Source organism: Chelon labrosus (genome assembly GCF_963514085.1).
Source record: "Chelon labrosus genome assembly, chromosome: 1".
Lineage (NCBI taxonomy): Eukaryota > Metazoa > Chordata > Actinopteri > Mugiliformes > Mugilidae > Chelon > Chelon labrosus.
In genome coordinates, this window is record NC_140337.1 from 6,359,728 (window position 1) to 6,385,532 (window position 25,805).

The window sequence follows — 25,805 nt, forward strand, 5'->3', positions numbered from 1 at the left end:
TAGTGCAAAGAGGTCGCCGACTTTCTGCACAGTCAATTGCTACAGAGCTACAAACTTCATGTGACCTTCAGATTAGCCCAAGTACAGTACGCAGAGAGCTTCATGGAATGGGTTTCCATGGCCGAGCAGCTGCAGCCAAGCCACACATCACCAAGTGCAATGCAAGGCGTCGGATGCAATGGTGTAAAGCACGCCGCCACTGGCCTCTAGAGCAGTGGAGACGCGTTCTCTGGAGTGATGAATCACGCTTTTCCATCTGGCAATCTGATGGACGAGTCTGGGTTTGGAGGTTGCCAGGAGAACGGTACATTTCAGATTGCATTGTGCCAACTGTGAAATTTGGTGGAGGAGGAATTATGGTATGGGGTTGTTTTTCAGGAGCTGGGCTTGGCCCCTTAGTTCCAGTGAAAGGAACATTGAATGCTTCAGGATACCAAAACATTTTGGACAATTCCATGCTCCCAACCTTGTGGGAACAGTTTGGAGCGGGCCCCTTCCTCTTCCAACATGACTGTGCACCAGTGCACAAAGCAAGGTCCATAAAGACGTGGATGACAGAGTCTGGTGTGGATGAACTTGACTGGCCTGCACAGAGTCCTGACCTGAACCCGATAGAACACCTTTGGGATGAATTAGAGCGGAGACTGAGAGCCAGGCCTTCTCGACCAACATCAGTGTGTGACCTCACCAATGCGCTTTTGGAAGAATGGTCAAAAATTCCTATAAACACTCTCCTCAACCTTGTGGACAGTCTTCCCAGAAGAGTTGAAGCTGTAATAGCTGCAAAAGGTGGACCGACATCATATTGAATTCTATGAGTTAGGAATGGGATGGCACTTCAGTTCATAGAATGAGTAAAGGCAGGTGAGCGAATACTTTTGGTAATATAGTGTATGTTAAACATGAATTAATTTCACCTGGGTAACTGGGTGAAAGCTGGGACTCAGTATATAATCATTGCCCCTGGTCAGCAGTGATGTGTATAAATGGTAATAAAAAGAGTAAAGTGTCTGAAAACATAATTATTCCAACTTTATGGGCAAAAGTGGGTGAGATTTTTGATTCTATGCGAATAAAATCGATTTGATCACTATCAGTGCCTTCATTAACTGCAACAGAATCATCATTATCAACTTCAAATACAAACTTATACACAAAGCCAGTCGTTTGTGTAAGACTGCATAATTTGACTTTTAGCCATTATAAAAAAGAGGTTGCTATTAATCTGTTATAATTATTTAATCTGTTATAATTATTTGTTATAAAGCAACAGCATCAAGTTGGCAAACATGAGTTTAATTTGTTTAATTCAAAGTAGAGTGACAGTTTTCCTTTTTTCCATTCAAGGGGGAAGTCTATACTTCCGTCTCTCTTTGTTTCCATCACACCATGTAAATTATATTTGGCAATAGAACCTTTATTGACTCTGATAGACATCTGCGTCTCTGTACTTCCATATTCAAATGTTGACCTCACAGTTAGTACCAGGACAGCACCAGGTGACGACTTGACATTTGACAACTTTTTTATAAGAGAGAGTTTTGTGGTGCTGTTAAATTGTGATGAATCAAACACTGGAGTGTTTCTGTTATTTAGCCTAGCCCAACAACTAAAATTGGGCCAAAATAAGAGAAACATGTGTAATGACCCCTGGTGTCATCTTTGGGAGTAACCACTGTTTGTCTCTCCTGCAGGGTGGATGATTATGTCATCTGGAGCACCTGTGGTGTCAAGTGTGCCCAGGTTACAAAATGGTGTACCTGTCTAATCAGTCTCCCTCTGCTCTTCTTCCCAGGCATGTCATGTGACACTTTGGTTCCGTTCCTTTTGTTTGTTTGTCTTTTGCCTTTTACACTTTACAACATTTGCACACATACTCTTCACTCATGCCCATCATACACCACAGACTTACTGACTTTCACATCTCACATGTTGATTCTTAATTTGGCACATTAAGTTGATTTAATGAATAAATAAAATATTGTTTGGTTAAAATACTGGCGTGTCTCTCAGTTGTTGTGGCCATTTGAGTCAGGTCATGACACGCATGTGTTGCTACAGCACAATGCAATTCAATAGTACTGCAAACCACAGGGTCCAAGATGAAAACACAGTAGAATCAGACACACAGAGTTGAAACACACAAATCTGAAGTTGAGTTGAGAACCTAGCTATGATCTACAATATTAAACATTACAGGTTTCTAACTGACAAACAAGATGCTGCAGTTTGTTTTGTAGAAAAATACACAACTGATTTCACTGAGATCTGTAGTGGCATTTGAAAGTCTGGTATTGTCCAAATTTATCTAAATGTTCTATGTTTGTTCATGACAGATAAAGTGATCCTGATCAAAGAAGAGAAGACCTGGGAGGAAGCCTTGTATCACTGCAGAGACAACTACAATGACCTGGTCTCCATCACCAACCTTGACGAGCAGAGATGGGTTCAAGAGAGAGCCAAGAACGCCTCAACTCCTTTGGTCTGGCTGGGACTGCGCTACACCTGCACTCTGGATCTCTGGTTCTGGGTCAGTGACGAGGTAGTCAGCTATAAGAACTGGAACTCTACGGTGAATGATGACTGTGACCTGTCTGGAGCCATGGACACAGGAGGACAACATCAGTGGTACACAAAAATATATAATGAGAAGTTTAATTTCATCTGTTCTAAGTAACCTCTTTGGTAACAGGCATTTTATTCATTTACTCAGTATGTCTTCGGTTGTTTGCTCCTTTTGAAGGACCTCATGCTTTATGGGTTTATTTGCTGAATGGTACTCTGGGAAATGTAGTAATTAGAAGATGAGGTTAAACACAGAGGTCAAACTTTGCAGTGAAGTAAATGGATGATATCTGAAGTAGAATCATTTAATCTAATTGTTATAATTCAACAACGACTAAGTGCAGAATTAAACTGATCATTTATACACCTATCAGCCACAACATTAAAACCACTGACAGGAGAATAAAGTAATATCTTGTGACAATTTAGTGTTCTGCTGAGAAAACTTTCATGTGTCCATTCATGTGGATGTTACTTAGACATGTAGCACCCACCTAGACCAGACCAGCACCCCCACCCCATAGCAATGACACTCCTTGATGGCAGCAGCCATCCCCAGCAGGATGCAGCCTGACACAGACACACACACAAAAACGCTTTAGGAACAACTCAAAAAAACATGAAGAACAGCGCAAGGTGTTGGCCTGGCTTCCAAATTCACTAGATCCCAAACTGATCAAGTATCTGTGGGATGATCCACAGAGGCCCCTTCCTTCAACCCATAGGATGCAAAAGCCCCCACTAATAAAATTCTGTTGCCAGACACCACAGGACACCCTCAGAAGGCCCATGTCCATTCTCTGATGAGTCACAACTGTTTTAGAGGCACAAGGGAGACCTAGACAATATTAGTAGGGTGGTCATAATATTATGCCTGATCGCAATTTTTCTGTGAAGTAGGTGACATAAAACACTTAACCTTCAAGTAAAACTTCTTAAAGCAGGACATTAGCAGAAGTAGATTATATTTAGGTACTTATACGTGTGTTTGTAAAGCGAACAAAAGTTGAGATCATTGGAAACCATGAAACACTGATATTTTAAGATGATTACATTGTGGAATAAAAGTAGCCCAAATAAACAGAGACTGAGGCAGATTTGATAGCCCTCCAATTTTTAATTGTTAAAACCTCCACATACAAGATTTTTTTTTAATAAAATAATGAATAAAGTGTAAAATAAAGTGGAATACATAGTACAAATGAACAAAAGTACCATGTTATAAATGCTTTTCATTCTTCCTAGATAGAGTTAATAATGTCTAAAATAAAGTATTAAACATTTATGTCTTCTGATTAATGTTCTTTAATGACTCTACAGTAATTGCTCACTAGAATCGCTCATAAGACAATGTAAAACTAGAATGAGAAAAAGACAAAAAAAAAACATTCTTCACAATCTCATATAGTGAAGTTACATAAATAACCCTTCAATAAACTCCTCATATGACAGTCTATTAATGCCTAATGGCAGAATTAAAATTGTTAAACTGTTTGATGGGACCTATAACTGGAACATTTAATAAGTAACAACCAACTAATATTGCACTGCTGCCACCACACCATCCCTAAATAAACCTGTTAAGCTTCGTGGCAAAGCACTCTTTACCTCAGCTACCTGCAACATTATCAGTGTATGAATATAATACAGTGTCCCTTATTCTGCATATAGCACAGTTTTCCTCTCGCAACTTTAATGAAGGTAAGAATATCTTTTGCACAAACCATCCAACTCTGCTCTTTTTATTGTCTTTGCTTTATTAATTGCTTTGCTGTTTGCTGCACCCATTGGTCTGATAAAGACCGGATGGTCACCATAACTTCAGCTGTTTTAAATCTTATCTAACCTCCTTCTACTCCCCTTAGCGATTTTCGATACCACCGATTTCCTTTCTGATCCGATACTGAGTAAAATTCAGGCTGGTATCGGCGATACCGATCCGATACTTTGTGCAAATACACCTAATGTGTCTGGTAAATCCAAAAAGAAGTAGTGTATTTCAAATCATAGCTTCATAAAGAATACAAAAGCTGAAATAGTTCCACACATGACTCTGTTTACGCTCTGCCATTGTGTCTACAGACTGACTGATTGACTGATTGAGCAGCATGCTGCTGCGCTTACGCATTACGAACTTACCCAGGCGGAAGAAAAAGTAGTTCCCACTAACGGCGTATCTTTAGAGATCTCAATAGTTTAGTTACTTTCCACTGTGTTCCTGTTAATGATATAGATTACTTCAAATTACTGAAGTATCAAAAGTATCGATATTTTTATTTGAGAATGGATTTTTGAGCATAGAAATCTGGTAATGGAGGTACCGATATTTCAGTATCGATCCGCACATCACTAACTCCCCTGCTTCCAGCATCCAAGACAACATTTGCTCTTCCTCCACTTGTTGATGCTGGTGGTGCTGACTCTGAAAGGTCCCTAGATGCGTCTTGACATTACCATCCCTGCAACACCCAGGAAGGCTCCTAACAGCACACCTGATGAAGTACCACCAAATCTGCTCAGTAACATGTTAAGTACACTAGTTTTAGCTGTCTTTGTAATCTCTTCCTCTGACATCTCACTTCCAGCTGACTGTCTAAGGTGCTCTTTTTCAGTCTCGATTTGTCTTTCCACTTTTTCTAGAAAGTCATTGGTGTAGTACCCTTCATCCTCAGCTATCTTGTCTATTGTCTTGAGCAGTTCTACCACTTGGAAGCGGTTGTTCCTGTAGCCACCCTTTTTGTCACCTTTCCAGTATTTATTATCAACGACATGGCATCGGCCACCACATTTCATCACCAGCTCCTTCAGATCTTTGTTCTGATTCACAAATTCCTCAATTGTCATTCCCTCTGGGAGCTGGTCACCATGAGTGAAGACAACCACACTATATTTTAGAGCCTCTTTAGAGAAACACTGGCATATCTTTTCGAATACATCTTGCTCATGCTTTGTGTATTTCTCCACTTTAAGCACAATGAGGAAAGCATGAGGCCCAGGAGCGCACTCTGTGATACAGCTCACTATCTCAGATTTCAGATCACTTTCAGACTTTTCTGTATCAAAGAAACCAGGGGTGTCGATGAAAGTAATCATTCTTTCATTGACACATCTGGTCATTGCTTGACATATCTTTGTTCCAGAGTTAGCAGTATAATCTGTGGTGAACAAATCCTCTCCATATATGGTGTTAGCCAGGTTGCTTTTCCCAGATCCAGTTTTCCCCAGCACGACTATCCTCTTTGATGTAGACTCTAGAGGAGAATAAGGACAGATAAGTTGTTTCCTCATGCTTTTGAGGAATGATTGGATGAGAATGCTGGCAAATGTTAGGTACATGACTGGAAATGTCAATGGCTAAGTTGAAAGAATATAAAGGAAAAAATCTTCTGTTATTTACATGCAAAAAGTTGGTAAGGGGATGCCAGAGTTGTTCAGAGCAGGTTCAGATTATTTAGTGTCTACAATGTCTCCACTCACCTTGGCCTTGTTGCTGCACATCTTCAGTTAATCCCTCATGTTTAAAAGTTTCCTGAGCAGGAATGAAGGGAGTAACAGGTTTAGTTCCAGTCTGATGGAGAAAAGAAAGATGACATTTAATATATCCAAAAATGTTAAAGAAAGGCAACTGGACTTGTAGAGTTTCTTAAAGACATTTCGCCACTTATCCAAGTCTTCAGTTCTAAAGGACTGGTTGAGCACGTTTCTTATGATACAGCCAGAACTGAAGAAGCTACTCAGATGAATGGTGAAACGTCTTCAAGAAACTTTACAAATCCAGTTGTCTTTCTTTAACATTGTTTGGATATACCATGACCTGGACAACAGTGGATGACTGAGAACCTTCACAGACATGACATTTACTGCATAAAGCGAGATTATAGGCTAAATGAGTTTATACTGGGACACTGGGTCAATGGGGATAACATTTTACTTTGCTCTGAAAAATGAAAGTCAAAGCAATTGGTGCTGAGACCTGAAGACCAGGAAGAACATTACCTAAGGCACATGACATAACTCCATGTGACTCAGAGAGAGAGACATGACATGTGAGTCAGCGAGATGTGATGATACAATTTGAATGAATAATATAGTGTAGATATAACTTACCCAAATTAACATGTATTGCTTTGAGGGTATAAAACTACTTTTTTTTTTTAATTAGATCATATTTTTGTAGTTTTGTGCAGGATGCAGCCTGACACAGACATACACACAAAAACGCTTTAGGAACAACTCAAAAAACATGAAGGTGTTGACCTGGCCTGTAAGTATTAAAGTGCTTTTTAAATTATGTTTTGCATCAGTGTATTATTATAACTTGATATAAAAGAGACATCACATGTATATCAACACAGAATCCCAGAGATGTAGCATACAGACAACTTTTAAGTAGACAGAGTCTATCATACACTCCTAATATTTCACAACAAGAATTAAGACACAGAATTCTGGACGAAATATAAAGTATGCTGGGTTATTATTTTAAGAGATGAAAGGAGCTCATTGACAAGAGAAAAAAAAATCCCAATATTGCAGAGAATACCTTACATTTTTTTACATTTCAAATTAAAAAAATTTTTTTGAATCAGTGTTGTTATCAATTATTGACCTAGTCAAGGCTGTAGTAACCTCATCACAAATGTTCCACTTTGCACCTCATTTTTGGAAAATATAGCATACTTTTTGTTTTTCCCTATTAAAAAAAAAAAAATCAGGGATTCTTCTGACTAAAAAGGGCATCAAAACATAAAAAATATAAAATAATAAAAAAACTTTTTACCTATGGTTAGGTCTGTATAACTTACATTTTGAATACACTTTAATGAGAGGGACCAGTTTGGGACCCAAGGGTAAAAAGTGTAAATACATTTTCAAGGGGCGTCAAGGGTTACGAAGAGTCTGTAATACACTCCTTCATAATAAGAAATTAGACATCAGGAGGAATTCATAAATGTATCATATGTTGGGTTATTAGTTTTACTGATGAAAAGAGCTCACTGGCGAGAGCAAATTACAAAAAGGCCAGATATATACCTTACAAATATACCTTACATTTCTTTACATTTTAGCCTGTAGAGTAATCATTAAACTTTATATAAATAGTTAAACATAATAACTTAGTCATCACATTACAACCAGGCTGGCTTTGGTCATCTGGAATAGAGAGATTTTCTGTCTCTGAAAGACTGGATTTCAACACTCAACAGCTTAAATATGAATAGTCAGTGTTAAGGGCACTCACCTCACTAGACCCTGACCTACCCTCCTCTGGAGAAGACAGAGCAGAGCAGGCCACAGCACCAAGCTCTTTGTCATGTTTGGGATTCAGGTCCAGGTCAAAATCGAGGTGTAGTTCTTTTTCTTCACCACTTGGTGGAGGAGTTGAGGCAGGGATAGCCTGGGGGCTCTGTCTTGCAGACACCCAAATGATAAGAGTTCAGTTTTTTGTTTGTTTTTCCAGAAATATTTTAAAAGCGTCATTGCTTTAATTTTAGACGCGCCATTCGTGGCTGTATGCATGAGCAAATGTTAAGGTATTTTCTGGTTACAAAAACTTGAAGTGATAAAAACCAATGATGTGCTGACCTCTGATGGAGCTCTGGCGGTGCGGGGTTCGAGGCTGACTCGGACAGTGATCGCCACATGACCGTCTCCAAGCTCCACAACGTGCTCTGATCTCTCAAGTACTGCCTGCTGATCTAAGACACAACGAGTCATATTATGAGCTTTAGATATGGCCTGGGAAATAATTCTTTTCTATCCAGTTTCTTTCCTTATATAACTACTTCTCCAGCGTTCATTTGATAATGAAGGGCAAACATTTACGCCACGAGTGCAGCTGCGCAAATTTAACTTTTCCGAATCTTAACATTCATTCACAAAATTCCATATCCAGGGTTGCTACCATTGAATGCACAAATAATAAATAAATAAATAAATAAATAAAAGGTAGCGAAAACTAGTTTGTTCTGGATATTTTGTGGTACCTTTTTAAACTGCTTGGTAGTTGAACACGTCACTCCACATGATAAAATAATCCTCCAATCTTTAATAAGATTAATAATATTATAATATTACAAGTATGACCTACCTTCCTGACTCCTGAAAGCTATACTGTAGACGCTGTCATTCACTCTGGTCAGTGGTCCGCTGTCTCCTCCACCCGATTTGCGTCGAATACGGAAATATCTTTCTATTTTCTTCTCCTGCTCTCGGACAAGGTTGTGACACTCAAAGAAAATGGGGTATTGATTAGTATCTGCCATCATCCTCCTGTTAGAACCAAACACTAATAGGCCTACTGAAAGTCTGATTGAGACTGCAGGTGAAACACTGTTGTGACGCTGCCACGGTGTTGGTGACGGAGCAGGTAGTGCTGAGCATCGCAGTGAGAGAATATGTATTGGTGGGATGTCTAAGTTTCCTCTTTTAAAGGAACGGATCAACAAGATCCGACTACATTCAAAGAGCCATCATAGCCATCTCTATGAAACAGTGACAAAAACTGTCACTTGGAGCTCAGAGATAAAGATCTAGTTTTATAAGTTGTAATTATATATATATATATATATATATATATATATATATATATACTTTTTTTCTGGTCTGAATAATTAATTATTGATTAACTAATTAATAATAAATAGTATGTCCGTAATCTTTGCAAACCATTAAGCATCTGACTGAAACTTTTTTTTATTCTTATAATATGCTAGTTTACAATGTGGAGTTTAATTTAGCCCAAAAAATAAATGTAGACTGAGACACAATTAAAAATCACACTGGTGTTTAATTGTTAAATATCTGTTAACACAAGAAATAATTAGAATAAAAACTAAATATATTGAGGAGTAAAGAAAGTGTGCAATAAAGCGTTATACATAGTGCAAATCAACAAATGTAAAATATTTTAAAGGACACCAAGATGATTAACACATTATATCATGTTATAAATTCCCTTCATCCTTCTAGATAGAGTTAATAATGTATAACATAAAGTGTTTTTTATGTCTTTCTCTTAATGGCCTTTAATGAATCTGCTCACAACACAAAACTGTTAGTACAACTAGAGTCACGTGGAATTACCTCATCTTATATTGTGATCAATATTTTTTTATATAATGTAAAGCAACTGTTGACTATAGTGTTTTTATACTTAAACCTACTAAAGTCTGAATACTTCCCACATTCATGTATCCATATAAAATAATGCGCTCCAGCTGTCATCGAGTGAGAAGTGGGGGTACACCCTGGACAGGTCTCCAGTCTATCACAGGGCTAACACAGAGAGACAAACAACCATTCACACTCACATGCACACCTACAGCCAGTTTTAGAATCACCAATGAACCTAACCAGCATGTCTTTGGACAGTGGAAGAAGCCGGAGTACCTGAACAGAACCCATGCAGACACAGGGAGAACATGCAAACTCCACACAAAAAGGCCCCAGCTGGTCTGGATTCAAACCCAGAACATTCTTGCTGTGAGGCATCAATGCTAACCACCACATCACTGTGCCACCCTCTGATCCATTTCTTGTCTAATTGTTTTGCTGTTCTGCTCCCCCTGGTCTGGTAGACTTGTTCCAGACAGCCTCCATGGCTTTCTGCAAGGCTTCCATTGGAGAGTTTGCACCTTCAGCTGCTTCATATCCTATCTGACCTCCCTTTGCTCCCCCACTAAAAGCCAGTGCAACTGTTGTTCTTCCTGCAGTTGTTGATGCTAAAGCTCTGGCATCTAAAAGCCCTTGAAAATCTAATTTAACAGACTCTGCTGCACACAGGAAGGCTCCTAAGAGCATTCCTGCTGCAACACCCGCTAATCTGGTCAGTAACATGTTAAGCACGCTGGTTTTAGCTGTATTTCTAATATCTTCCTGTGACATGTTTCCTGCTGCTTGTTTAAGGTGCTCTTCTTCTGTCTCTATTTGTCTTTTCACTTTTTCTAGCATGTCATTGGTGTAGTACCCTCCTTCATTTGCCTCAGCTATCTCGTCTATTGTCTTGAGCAGCTCTGCCACTTGGAAGCGGTTGTTCCTGTAGTCATCCTCTTTGTCATCTTTCCAGTATTTATTATCAACGACATGGCATCGGTCACCGCATTTCTTCACCAGCTCCTTCAGATCTCTGTTCTCACTGACAAATTCCTCAATTGTCATTCCCTCTGGGAGCTGGTCACCATGAGTGAAGACAACCACAGCATATTTTAGAGCCTCTTCAGAGAAATATTGGCATATTTTTTCAATGATCTTTTTCTCCTGTTCTGTGTGTTTGTCCACTTTAAGTACAATGAGAAAAGCATGAGGTCCAGGTGCGCACTCTGTGATACACCTCACTATCTCAGCCTTGAGTAACTCGTCAGACCCACATGTGTCTAGAATGCTGCGCGTGTCAATCAAAGTGGTCCACTTTCCGTTGACGTGTTTGATTTCTGCACGCGACTGACTTGCTTCAGACATGGGAGAGTGGCTTATGTTGAACACATCCTCTCCAAATATGGTATTAGCCAGGCTGCTTTTCCCAGCTCCTGTTTTTCCTAGCAGGACGATCCTCCTTGAAGTCAGCGCTAGAAGAGAAGAAGGACTTTGTATCAATGAACTACATTTTGCCTGTCATTTTGCTTCTCTGTGTGTTTTTCATAGAGCTCAATCAGCTTAATCCACTAATTGCTCTCTCGTCTGATTGAGTAAATTGTTAGCTTGTAAACATTATTAGATATTTTGCAGGTATTTGTTCACAAATCAAAGACATGATGATAACCCTGGAAAAAAAGAATGGAAATACCAAAGCTTTTCATCAAATATTTTTGAAACAACATTGTGACCCAAACAAGTTAACCACATCTCGAACCAAACTGCTATTCCTAAATCTGTGCTGCCATGACACTTTATTGTTAATTTAACCAGCAATTAAGAATCATTAGCATTATTACTGAGCCTTGTTTTGAATTGAATATCTTATTCTAATGGAATAATGCACAGTGATCACGCTCATTTGAATTCTGCTCAACTGACAGTCCACGTTGTCAGCCCGAGCTCTGCAATGTCATTTGTGGTTTTCCTCCTGCTCTGTCAAAGTGCTCTGACTGTACTTTAGCTTTCTACCTGTTTGACTGGTTTGGTTTGGTGTTCGACATATCTGTGCACAGTGCAGACCTCAGTATGATTAGAAACTACAGCGCTTCACAACAAATCCCCACAAATGCGAAACGTGTCAATGTTCTAGGGATGACAAATATGGCTGAAAATCAATAACACAGTATACACTGTATATATGTACTGTATATATACAGTGTCCTACTTTAGATGCATTTAAAACATTAACTTTAATACTTGTTATCAGTGAAACAGACATATCTTTGTCATATCTCAAAATGTCAAGTGAAAGACTATAACTAACCTCATAGCTGCATGCCTCTGCCAACCAATTGAAGTATATATGTACTGCTACTATAAAGTTGTCCTTTTGATACTGAGATATGAACAGTAGGGCTATACAATGCCACGTTATCACAAGCATGGTTTGTGAAATCAGGAAGGGATGCAGCAGCAGATGTCAAGCGCGAACAAACCTCCTTATGCAGGAATTGTTAAAGAAAATGCCACGCCCCTGCCGGACGATTCTCTCGAGAAGACCAAGCTTATTTGCATTCACTGTGAGTTGTATTTCACTGGAGTACATCACCACTTGCTGGCCAAGCACACAGCTGATGCAGAGAGCCCTGCTTCCCTTTGCCAGAATCAGACCACCCCGGATAGTTTACAACGTAGATGCAGTTTACATTTTTGAGCATGTATTACCTTTGAAGTTATTCTGGAGACTATTCTGTTTAAGGTGCTTTTCTTCAGTCTCTATTTGTCTTTTCACTTTTTCTAGCATGTCATTGGTGTAGTACCCTCCATCGTTTGCCTCAGCTATCTTGTCTATTGTCTTGAGCAGCTCTGCCACTTGGAAGCGGTCGTTCCTGTAGTCATCCTCTTTGTCATCTTTCCAGTATTTATTATCAACGACATGGCATCGGCCACCACATTTCTTCACCAGCTCCTTCAGATCTCTGTTCTCACTGACAAATTCCTCAATTGTCATTCCCTCTGGGAGCTGGTCACCATGAGTGAAGACGACCGCAGAATATTTTAGAGCCTCTTCAGAGAAATATTGGCATATCATTTCAGTGATCTCTTTCTCCTGTTTTGTGTATTTCTCCACTTTAAGTACAATGAGAAAAGCATGGGGTCCAGGTGCGCACTCTGTGATACACCTCACTATCTCAGCCTTGAGTAACTCGTCAGACCCACATGTGTCTAGAACGCTACGCGTGTCAATCAAAGTGGTCCACTTTCCGTTGACGTGTTTGGTTTCTGCATGCGAACGACTTGCTTCAGACATGGGAGAGTGGCTTATGTTGAACACATCCTCTCCAAATATGGTATTAGCCAGGCTGCTTTTCCCAGCTCCTGTTTTTCCCAGCAGGACGATCCTCCTTGAAGTCAGCGCTAGAAGAGAAGAAGGACTTTGTATCAATGAACTACATTTTGCCTGTCATTTTGCTTCTCTGTGTGTTTTTCATAGAGCTCAATCAGCTTAATCCACTAATTGCTCTCTCGTCTGATTGAGTAAATTGTTAGCTTGTAAACATTATTAGATATTTTGCAGGTATTTGTTCACAAATCAAAGACATGATGATAACCCTGGAAAAAAAGAATGGAAATACCAAAGCTTTTCATCAAATAATATTGAAGCAACGTTTTGACATAAACAAGTTAACCACATCTCGAACCAAACTGCTATTCCTAAATCCATGCCATGACACTTTATTGTTAATTTAACCAGCAATTAAGAATCATTAGCATTATTATAGAGCCTTGTGTTGAATAGAAATATCTTATTCTAATGGAATAATGCACAGTGATCACACTCATTTGAATTCTGCTCAACTGACAGTCCATGTCGTCAACCCGAGCTCTGCAATGTCATTTGTGGTTTTCCTCCTGCTCTGTCAAAGTGCTCTGACTGTACTTTAGCTTTCTACCTGTTTGACTGGTTTGGTTTGGCATTCGACATATCTGTGTGCAATGCAGACCTCAGTATGATTAGAAATTACAGCGCTTCACAACAAATCTTCACAAATGCGAAACATGTCAATGTTCTAGGGATGACAAATATGGCCAAAAATCAATAACACAGTATACACTGTATATATGTACTGTATATATACAGTGTCCTACTTTAGATGCATTTAAAACATTAACTTTAATACTTGTTATCAGTGAAACAGACATATCTTTGTCATATCTCAAAATGTCAAGTGAAAGACTATAACTAACCTCACAGCTGCATGCCTCTGCCAACCAATTGAAGTATATATGTATTGCTACTATAAAGTTGTCCTTTTAATATTGGGATATATATGAACAGTTGGGCTGTAGGATGCCACGTAATCACAAGCATGGTTTGGGAAATCAGGAAGGGATGCAGCAGTGGATGTCAAGCGCGAACAAACCTCCTTATGCAGGAATTGTTAAAGAAAATGCTGTGGCCCTGCCAGACGATTCTCCCGAGAAGACCAAGCTTATTTGCATTCACTGTGAGTTGTATTTCACTGGAGTACATCACCACTTGCTGGCCAAGCACACAGCTGATGCAGAGAGCCCTGCTTCCCTTTGCCAGAATCAGACCACCCCGGATAGTTTACAACGTAGATGCAGTTTATTTTTTTGTTTTTTTGAGCATGTATTACCTTTGAAGTTATTCTGGAGACTGTCAGTAAGTGTTTGTTGTGAGGCTTGAGATACCACTCTAAAGAGAATGGAACAACACAGTAATATAAGCTCTTAAGAGAACTTTAACAGGATGCCAAAGGTTTAGGTTTTGTCATTATTCAGTTATTAAACCTCTGTCATTTCAAACAGGTGTCAAACAAAGAAGATATTTTAGTTAATGCTAGTATATAGGACATGAAGGATGGCATATTAAACTTGAAGCTTACCATGATGGTTTTGCATGCTATCTTGACTTAGCAGCAAGTAAAGAAAGTTTTAGATTTGATTTCTTCAAAATTTTCTAGTGAAATCTTTTTAAGAATTGTATCATATGGGTCTCCTTATTAAAGGCATAATCTTTTTCCTTATCTTTCCAGTATATGATGAGGAAAGTAATTTCATATTTCATATGCATTGACTGGGTGCATACTAGTTTCACTTCTCATGCCTTGTCAGGGTGCAGTAACTTGTTTAGTGAGGCATTTTAGTTTTGTTTTTATTGGCCATGGAAAAACTGATGTTGATGTGTGGCATTTGACCTGATTCCTCCTTGTAAATGTAAAAAGTGTCTTTAGGAGAATTAAAGCATAACCCAGTTGTTTGGTTAATTTGGGAAAATCCACTTCCTAAAATGTAAATTAATGTCACAAGTGACTGAATGGCATGCTGGACATTGAGGTTGGTTTTCACTGTCACTGCAGTGGTTGTCTGTTTCTAAATAAAGGAACAGTAGTTCTGATTTTAACGTGGCTGAAAGAACATGGCACCACTGTGAAGCATGGTGGTGGCAGCATCATGCTGTGGTGATGCTTCTCCTCAGCAGGCCCAGAAATGTGAGTTCATTTGACCAGTTCAGTTTATTTTAATTTTTTTCCAGTGGATAATGTTACCTATTACTTGTCACAGGATTGTTGCAACAAGAAATAATCATAACTTAGCTTTATGAGTTGAAACACATGTTCTTCAGGCTGTACTTGCATTTTTGGGGCAGCAGGTGAACTTTCATTTCTAAGTTTTAACAACTTGTAATGTTTTACTGTGTGCAAATATGACACAAGCAAATACAGAAACACAAAGCACATGCAGATAGCACATAACACAGACAACACAGAGAACAATGGAAATATTCCCACAGGACCCCAAAAGTCGTAATGAATGATTAAATATTATCAGTTGTCCATTTTGTCAGCTTATTTGACAATAAATCGGCAAAGTGTTACGTGTACTTCAGATTATTGTCTCACAAGAAGTCATGGTACATCATGATGTAAAAAAGAAACTCCAAAAGACATACGGTTCTGAACAAGAAGCACATCCCAGCTAGCTTCGTCACTTATGGGAGTCTCCTGGAAACATTTCTGTTGACGATGATAATACTTGAATTGCGTAATTGTATTTGCTGGTGTAATTATTATCTGCATTCTAATTCTGTATCAGCTTGTGGTGTAAGTATTTCCAGCATGTGTTGTCAAACTGACTCAGAATAAACTGGAGGGTGGTGGAGCACATGAAAGTATTGTTATTTTGAGGCAACGATGGATCAGTGGACTAAGGTGTAGCAGTTTCTGTCAGTTAATAGTATCAAATCCATTGTGTGTTTGTCTCATGCAAAGTATGCAAAGATAGTAAAACATAATTGCCTCATTCTTTCACTTAAGTAAAACAAGTGTGTTCAGAAAAGAGAGAAAAGACATGTAGCCAACAACCAGTTTTATTGTTGCATTACACATTTATAACCAAGCAAAAAACATAATCAAATGTCATTGAAGGGTTCCTCTAGAGCAATAGGAGACATTGACGGAGAATTTCACAAGTAAAATAGTGTTTCTCATTACATACACAGTTGTTAAAGAGCCACTTCAATGTTGAAAATCACTCACAATGGGCTAACTAATTCAACATGCAGTTTTACAGTTTACCCATTTTATGCAAGAGTTTTATTATTTGATTGTGTGTTCATTCAAATGCATTCCAAGGATTGTATATTCTCTCATACAAATCCTCAAGCTGATCCATGATCAACACAAATGTCTTTTGTACTGCCCTCACTGGTGTGATCACTCCCTCATCTGTCTCTCCTGTTGCTATCTCAGCTAACTGCTCGACTCTCCCCTTTGAATTTTTCCACATAGCCAAGGCTACTGCCAATAATCCTGCTGCAACTGCAAAAGTCAAAATGCTCCTACCCCATGACCCCAATCCATTTTCTCCCAGCTTCTTTAAGACGACACTTTTAGCCTGCTTTCTGATTGTTTCAGGCAAGATGTTTTCTGATGTCTTCTTATTGCGCTCTATCTCTTTTTGTATTTCTCTCTCCACTTGTTCAAGCATTTCATTGGTGTAGTAGCCTCCATTGTTTTCCCTTACTATCTGCTCTATGCTGTTGAGCAGCTCTGCCACCTGGAACTGGTTGCTTCTGTATTCATCCTGCTGGTTGTTCTTCCAGTATTTGCTATCAAAGACGTGGCATCGACCACCGCACTTCCTCACAAGTTCGCTCAGACCCTCACTTTGCTGGACATACTCGTCAATTTTCATCTCTTCAGGGAGCTGGTCGCCATGAGTGAAGACCACGGCAGCATGTTTTAGAGCATCCTCAGAGAAATGTTCACATATTCGTGTGACGATAGCTTTCTCTTGCTCTGTGAATTTCTCCACTTTGAGCACAATGAGAATAGCATGAGGCCCAGGAGCGCATTCTGTGGTACACCTCATTATCTCAAGCTTCATGTCTTTGTCAGACTTGCCTGGGTCAAAGAGACCAGGAGTGTCAATCAAAGTGATGCTTTTTCCATTGACAGATTTGGTTTGCCCTTCAGAAATGCACACCTTTGAGTCTTTAAAATTGTTAATTTTGAATCTGTCCTCTCCAAATATCATATTAGCCAAGCTGCTCTTCCCGGTTCCAGATTTTCCAAGTAGGACAACCCTCCTTGTGTCTTGCACTAGAAGAAAACAATGACAGTAAATCTGTGTGTTTTTTGCTTGTTTTGCTCTTTAATTTTACCCTTTAGAATATCTGTACCTTTTTAAATAAAGGTAAACCAGTTTGTAACTATATGGAGTAGTGGATTAGGCAGTGTACCATAATTCAACTGCTAAAGTAATTTCACCAAAGCTTTAAACAAGACCCTTTTGTTAATGCCTGTAAAGAGGGCGTGAATGATTGTTTCCCACATAGCTAGTTGAACTTGAAGTTTAGCTTGTTGTTTTTTTGCATGCTACCCTGACTTGGCAGCAAGTCAGTGCAGAAAGGTTGAGATGATTGATGACTATCTCTGTTTTAGACACTTCGTCCTTCTCAATATGCCTAACCAGTAGGGGTGTAACAAATTACCGATATGAATCGGAAATCGGTTTTGATTTAAAAGATGTGAGTGCATCGATACACAAGCCCCTGGACCGATCTAAATGTACCACGAACCGGTCGATGGCCCGATTACAAAGTTATGAATCGGGTTATTACCGTAATTTCCAGACTATAAGGCGCACCTGAATATAAGCCGCACCAGCTAAATTTTGGAGAAAACTACAGATTGTTCCATATAAGCCGCACCCGACTATAAGCCGCACCCAAGCCGCTGGTGTTTTAATGTTTAATTACCGTAAGAGTTTCTTCTACCACGGAGGGGATCGTCGATCGATCAAACTTTCACATCTTTGACATTACAAACAGCATTCGTGCAGTGCACAAATAATACAACGGTGCGCTCCTAGCGCACTTCCCGTAGTAGTGCAGTATAACAAAATACAAGGCTTACAACGCTTGACGAGGCAATAACGTTAAATGGCTAAATTTAATTCGTTTTTAAAAGTGCTTGCCTGTAACACGGCAGCAAAAGTGCAGTAACCCGGCTGCTCAACTAAATAACAGCATCTTTTTCTAAAACAGCCAACACAGCAGTAAAGGTGCAGTAACACGGCCGTTTACTGTATCAAAATAACCAGCCTACTATACCAGAAAAGTCAGCCAGATCGATCGCCTTTAACTTAAAAGCAGCTCTCAAGTACCTACTGCATTTGGACTCACTTGGTTTGTTTTGCTCTCGTTACCTGGCGCAAACTGTCTGTCTCGCTCCTGCGCTTCCATGATAGTGCGCCTGGTGACCGTTAGCTGTAAGAATCCATAATAAACCGCAGGGTCCAAAGCAAGTGACAAAAGTATCGGCTTATAGTCCGGAATTTACGGTATATCAGCAATACAGCTGGAAGCCCCGCTTGCTTATTCTCTTTCTCTCTCTCTTTCCCGCAAAAATCTCGCGAGACTCTATTAAACTTATCACTACTTTAAACAAGGAACTATATCGGATTACTCTCTAGGCAATTGAATCAGGTCAACTGGACTTGGTTTTTGTCTGTGTCTGCGGGCTAGTCAGACTTGCTGCTAGTCTCTCGAACTGATGAAGCCACTTGGATAAGGAGCGAAACGTCTTCACAGACAAAAACCAAGTCCAGTTGACCTGATTCAATTGCCTAGAGATGCCTTTGACCTGGACAAATGAGAATTTGCACAGACTCATCGGATTACATCATATTGCACTGAATCGTACCGAATCGTACCGAATCGGATCGGATCGGATCGGATCAAATCCTACCGAATCGAATCGAATCGGTTGTTTTTAAAATGTATCCTTCCTGAATCGTTTCGTACCCCATGTATCTAGATACGTATCGAATCGTCTTATATTGGAGAGATGCACACCCCTACTAACCAGCGTTAAGATGTGTTCCACGGAGTAATGCTGGCCTGGATTTCACTACGATTTGAATCCTGATGAGTTTATTACACCTGTCAAACTTGTTTTGTGGCTGCAGGCTGGTAAAATGATCAACACACTAAAGACATCAAACAGGCGTTCATACACTGTGGGATACATAAAGGATTATCTTATTTTATCGTATCTGATAATAATAGCATTCTACTACAAATGTCTATATATAATATTTCATATGTTGTTTAGTTAATGTCTGATCACATATTCCAGCCATCCACCAGTGACTTTCACTGCTGTAGAAACTTCCTCCTCTTGCCATGGATTACTGTTGCTCTTTTGGCATATCAGTCTGGTTGATAATCGCTTAGATGGTGCACATCAAATTAGAACTGGCTCAGCCAAACAATCTGAACGGGTGAGGTTTCAGTATCAATGCTTTTGTCACGATTAACCGTTTAATGTTTGTTTAAAACAAACCCACGCAGACAAAGACCATGTCTGATTTTAATAAACCGATCATTTTGCTGCTTTGAAAAGAGGAATAGTAAAGTCCTACATACATATCTCCACATACGTGTATTTTATGTGAGTTGTATAATTTAAATAGTATATTGTGTGATTACACCTGTTGTATGATAAGCGTAATGGTTGAATTGGAATGCAGTTTTGGAACTTTTTATCATCCCTGGTGCCAATGGTCTTTTTTCATTAATTTATTCATTAATCATAAAATAGTAGCAGATACATCCAAATGTGCTCAACTAGAGTGGACCAGAAGATAAAACTGCTGTTCAGGACAATGTGTCAGTAAATATATAAAAAGCTGATGTTGAGTATATTACAGTTGTTAGCAATAAACTGACTTTTAGACTTGAGCTGCCATAAACACTTGTCTATGCAATGCAAATGAAGACGACACAAAAATAAAAACTGCAGACTACAGCACAAAAGTATTGAAAGGAAAAAGCTGTGTGCCATGCAGAGAAGCCGCAATGGTTAAGGAAGTTACAACTTTAAAAGATTCATCTCAAATATTCAAATAGTCAACTATTTGCACATGTACATATTGAGCGGTGAAGAAAATAACCTTGACTTACTGTCCATGTTGTCACAGATTCAATTCACGTTTCACAGAGACGTCTCAACCGCGAGTGTGTCCTCGTCGCTCTCTGGCTAGGGTGTGCCACCTACTTTGTTTACTGCACCCGTCAAACTTGTTTTGTAGGAACGATCAAGTAGACACATTAAACACACTCATACACTGTACTGCCACAAAGACACATATAACAACAATACTCTACTGCAATGTGCTTTTATAACACAAGAGCAAAAAACTGTCTGTTTTCAAATTGATTTATTTAGTTTATTTCAGTTTACATGCTTTTGATGATGCATAAGGTTGAACATTTTTTGTATGAAACTTTATGTGCCGTGAAAAAGGTGTTATGGAGTATAGTTGAAGAAATACTCTAATCTAAATTTTCTTTTCATTCATTTAGTCTCATTCTCTGTTCCATGTCTCTGTTTTTATTAAACAATCATAGTAGTTTGGTGGCATAAATAAGAATCACAAGCTAAAAGCAGAACTGTTTTTGTAACTCTTGTACAGCCTCCCTAGTAACAGATAATAGTGATGTGCAGATCGATACTGAAATATCGATACCTCCGATACCAGATCTTTATGCTCAAAAATCGATTCTTATTTTTTTTCTTGACAAACGTTAAGGAGTTGTGGCAACACAACAAACCTTGTGAAACACCTCAGGTTAAACCACACCACAGAATACGAGGCATTTATGATGAGGCGGACAGAAGAGGATAACACAGTGTCAGGTTGTGCTGCTAGGGTAAAACGGAAGTCTCTGGCGGAGTCCTTTGGTGCTTCAGGTAGGCACTATCCAGGTACCGAGGGAGAAAATGTAGAGCTTTAAGTGGCCCTTAAGCACTGCTGCTGTTGGAGTTGTTCAAATTACTAAATATGGTTATGAAATAGAAATAAGTAATGCAATAAATACATGATTCAACAAATAGCTGCATCAGTTCAGCTTGGAGTAATAATATGTGTATCACTGAGATAATCTCACATAGGCAAAGAAGCCTAGATTTATTAAGGTAAGGTTTCCTAAAAAGTTGATAATTTAAAGTGGATTACATAGACTAGGTGTCATTACATTATACAGAAGAATTGCATATCTATAAAATATATTATTATTTACAATCAGTCTAATTTGCTTTGACTGTTAAATATTTTAAAATGTAGGTATGGACAAACTTGTGTAATTATTGTGGCATTTATTTATTTAATTAAGTATTTTACTGGCAATTTCAATTTGAGTGAGCCATCATTTGTTTTGCCCTGTGACTTCGTGTCATTTGAAGATGATTCTCCAAGAGCAGCAACACTCACAAGATGCCTGGGAGAGATGATTGCGAAGGATCTCCAGCCTCTGTCCACAGTGGAAGACCAAGGTTTTCAAGGATTTGTGAGAGCTCTTGGCCCAAAGTATAAAGTCCCAGGAAGAAAACAACTGACTGAGACTCATCTTGTAAAGATGTTTGTTGAATGCAAGGACAAAGTAAGGGCACCTTTGCAAATGCTTCTAGTGTTGTACTTACCAGTGATATGTGGACTTCAGTGTCCAGAGTCATATTTGACTGTGACATGTCATCTCGTTGAAAACTGGCAAATGAGGGAATTCGTTTTGGAAACCAACACTTTCCATGGGCAGCATGGAGCAGATAATATCAGTTTAGCACTTAAACGCATCACAGAAGAATGGTCTGACAAGGTTGTTGCAGTTGTGACAGACAATGGTGCAAATATGGTTGCTGCAGTGCACAAGGCTTGATGCAGGCATCATCCATGTTTTGCACATACGCTGAATTTAATTGTAAAGGACAGTTTAAAAACTGTCCCGGAAGTGGTGAAAGTGCTGGAGAAATGCAGTACGATCATGTCCTTTTTTCACCACAGCACACAGGCCACACAGAAGCTCAGGGGTATTCAACAACCGTTGAAAGTGGCACAAGCTACCTCAATATACTTCTGAGTTTAAAATAAATAAGTAAATTACTCTGAAGTCTTGTGTTCTTTATGAAGCTATAATATGAAATACAAATACAATTATTTTCACAAAGTATCAGTATCGGATCGGTATCACTGATACCAGCCTGAATTTTACTCAGTATCGGATTGGAAAGGAAATCGGTGGTATCGAACATCACTAACAGATAACAAGAAACAAACAAAAATGTAATGTACCTGTAATGAAACGCAGCCTTGCGTTTCATTACAGGTGCAGCAGCCAGGACTCACCACTGCATTCTGTATGAAACTGTACAATGGTCCTCCCTCTCCCTTAGAAGGAAATTTCATCTATTGATTTTCATTGCCAAAGCTCTAATGGGTAAATTACCCCTCTACTTTTCAGATTTACTTTCTTACCATAACAGTGTTTACAGGACAAGGTTGTCAGAAAAGATATTATTAGTTATCCCATCAACAAGAACAGAACTTGGAAAAACAGCTTTCTCATCTTATGCACCAAAAGTCTGGAATGAACTTCAAAACACCCTAAATTTAAAATCACTTCCACCTTTCAATACTTTTAAAAACCTTTTAAAGTCAACTCTGACAGAACAGTGTAATTGTTTTTAACTAAGTGCCCTTTAATGATGTCTGTATTAGCTTAAGTTAAGTGTAATGTCTTGTTTGTGTTTTAGTATGTATAATGTATGTACAGAGATTTGTGGTGTAGTATGTAACCTTTGTCCTGTCTATATATATATTCTTCTTTGTAACTTTTTGCCGTCAGTCTTGGCCAGGACTCCCTGGGAGAAGAGTTACTGTAACTCAATGGGACTTTTCCTGGTTAAATAAAATAAAATAAAAAATAATTGCATATGACTTGTAGAATATATAAGGCTTCATTGTTAATTCTCATTTTCCAGTTATATTAGTAAATATGAAACCAAATTTGAATTAATGAAACAATTCATCCTTTGATAATTTTGCAAAATGAAAAAGGTTCTAGGAGAATAGTCTAGACTGAACTGACCAGAGGTCCTGCATGAGCATCTGGATCATTTTTCATAATAAACTGAGGGTTATTGGGTTGTTGTTTATAAACCAAGAGCTAGCTAGCATTAGCTATATACTATCAAACAAAACAATGTGTTCCCATAGCATTACTAATGTTGTAAACTAGCTTCCAAAAAATCCCCCAAAAGCTAATGATAGCAACAGAAACCACACCATACCTGAATTTTTTATTATTTTTTTTTTTTTCCAGATTAGACCAGCACTTCTCAAATAGTGGGGTCAGGGGGGCTTGAGCGGCAGCGGGGACTTTCAGTATTAGTGTCTTTATTGATGCCTGAACGATAAACCAGCCTCCAGTCACTAGGTGGCAGCAGAGCTCAAACTAATCAACAGGCTGTCTGTTCAACCAGAGCCAGTCTACGGAGAGCCTCGCCACTCTCTATTAAGTCCTATTGTAACGAGCAGTTCAGAAGCTGGAAGTTCACTGAGAGTGGAAGTTCTCCCCTTATTAGACATTCTCTGGTTCAACCCAGTAGAAGAATGTCCTGATCTGACTCAAATGGTCACAACAACCGAGAGACACACCAGTATTTAATCCAAACAGTAGCCTACTTTATTCATCAAACCAACTTAATGTGCCAAATTAAGAATCAACATGTGAGATGTGAAAGCCAGTAAGTCAGTGGTGTATGATGGGCATGAGTGGAGGATATGTGTGCAAATGTTGTAAAGTGTAAAAGACAGGCAAACAAACAAAAGGAACAGAACCAAAGAGTCACATGACGTGCCTGGGAAGAAGAGCAGAGGGAGACTGATTAGACAGGTACACCTTTTTGTAACCTGGGCACACTCCACACCACAGGTGCTCCAGATTACATAATCAGCTGCCTGCAGGAGGAGCAAACAGTGGTTAGTCTCAAAGATGACACCAGGGGTCATCACAAGAACTACACAGGAACACCGGTGTACCGAGCTGACGGAGAGTATCGGAGGGTATTTTTCTTTATAATTGTGGGCATGTGTATAGATCGCCTTTTACTAAATATGATGCGACGGGTCTAATTCTAGGCTCAGTTTGTCAGTCTCCTGTGAATTTCCATCGTTTGATAAAAGGCACCTTCAGCATCAGCATTAAAGGAGAACTCCGGCGCAAAATGAACCTGGGGTTAATAACACATGTGTACCGAGTTCGACCGTTCTCTGGTATTTGTTTTCATGCATTTGTTTTGTTAGTCAAATGTGACCAGTTTTCTTGCAAACCGCTAATTAGCGTATAACGCTAGCCTTCGGGGCACACGTACACATAAAAAGAAATCGCTATTTCTATACCACTAACAAGGCTCACAATATCACCACACTTACACGGTAGCATAACTAGGGTCTCTACATGTAAACCGAAGCATTGAGAACTTTGCAAGTATACAGGCAGTTTATTAAAAAAGGAACACAGTACCGTTCGCGTCCGGCTCGCTTATCCAGGCGGGCGCCATCTTGGGGAAACTGAACTGTCTGTTGCCGGAAGAAAGCACTGAGAGCACTGAACGAAGAGAGTTCAGTCCTCTTTGCATCCTGCCTGATGAAGCTTTGATCTGCAGTTTCCAAGTTTGTACTTGATACTTATTTTCCATCCCTCGTAGCCTGTGATGCTGCCTGGCTCCTTCAGGCATGGATACTTGTGAATTAGCGGCAACTGACTCAGGGTAGCTTCTGATTTCAAAACTTGCCTGTGCAATTTTATCCAATATCTCCATCTTCATGTCTCTTGTCACTGCAAGGCCCTTCTTTGACTTTTCATATGCAAACTTGGGGATAGGAAATAGAGATGGACACTCTGGTCTGGATAGAGTCGTTCCAACTATGCCTAAGATCTTCACAGTGAAAGGAGACTGAACTAGTGGATTTTGTAGAGGCAGGGATGTATTTCTCACTTGTCTCCAGGGGTAGTGGGTGTGTCTGGATGTGTGTGTAGGTGGGACTGGGGTTGAATGATTGCATAATGAATATCACCTGTACCTGCCTGGGAATCTGTTTGTTTGATATAGAGTGAGGGTGAGGTAGGGTGCTGATATTTCTATTGACCGCTTGAGTTACCGTCTTATAGTTTAGTCCTGCAATCCATCTGCATAACAAAAAAGTTCCACATGAGATGAAGAACTGGACTATCAGGATTCATCTGTGCAGAGAACATTTTGAAAATCATCATTTCATAACCGATTCCTTATTAAAGATCAAATGTGATTAGTTTAGTGTAGATGTTTTGTTGAATACAATTTTTTACTTTAATTTGTCATTTTTGCTAATAGAATTATTACGATTTACGATTAATTAATATGAAAATGCACATGCATGTAAATGCAAATAGAATTTATTGAAACGTGACAAATAATGGGTGACGTCTTGATGGGTTTGTCCATACAGTCAATGGTGACATCTCACAAATATATATATATATATATATATATATATATATGTACACATACATATATAACTGGGCTATCAGGATTCATCTGTGCAGAGAATATATATATATATATATATATATATATATATATATATATATATATATATATATATATATCCAGCTGTATATATTCCTCTCTGCTTGTGAGGCCCTGCCTTGCAAGTCTGCATGCATTTCACACTGAAACAAACGAACAGCTTTCTGCGGCAAAAACCACAGTTCGGAAATATAAATCAATACTTATTCTGATAGTTATAATGGA

At 39.0% G+C, this 25,805-nt stretch overlaps 3 protein-coding genes across 3 annotated transcripts; 1 reads left to right on the forward strand and 2 right to left on the reverse strand.

The window, feature by feature from the left end:
* Window positions 1-2,329: 2,329 nt before the first annotated feature.
* Window positions 2,330-2,677, forward strand: LOC311486456 (lithostathine-1-beta-like; the record flags this gene model as incomplete). Its single annotated transcript, XM_084542318.1, has 1 exon — window positions 2,330-2,677. The coding sequence occupies one exon, from the start codon at window positions 2,330-2,332 to the stop codon at window positions 2,675-2,677; it is 348 nt and encodes a 115-aa protein (XP_084398444.1).
* Window positions 2,678-3,888: 1,211 nt separating this feature from the next.
* LOC311486466 (uncharacterized protein) lies at window positions 3,889-21,215 on the reverse strand. Its single transcript, XM_084542330.1, has 8 exons — window positions 20,138-21,215; window positions 12,367-13,059; window positions 10,113-11,132; window positions 8,657-8,941; window positions 8,152-8,264; window positions 7,808-7,972; window positions 6,043-6,133; window positions 3,889-5,816 (listed from the first exon to the last, which is right to left on the reverse strand). The coding sequence occupies exons 1-8, from the start codon at window positions 20,142-20,144 to the stop codon at window positions 4,999-5,001; spliced, it is 3,192 nt and encodes a 1,063-aa protein (XP_084398456.1). The 5' UTR covers window positions 20,145-21,215; the 3' UTR covers window positions 3,889-4,998.
* LOC311486581 (GTPase IMAP family member 9-like) lies at window positions 16,078-17,622 on the reverse strand. The gene has a single exon (XM_084542483.1). It carries the CDS (start codon window positions 17,203-17,205, stop codon window positions 16,282-16,284), a length of 924 nt encoding a protein of 307 aa, XP_084398609.1. The 5' UTR covers window positions 17,206-17,622; the 3' UTR covers window positions 16,078-16,281.
* Window positions 21,216-25,805: the final 4,590 nt, after the last annotated feature.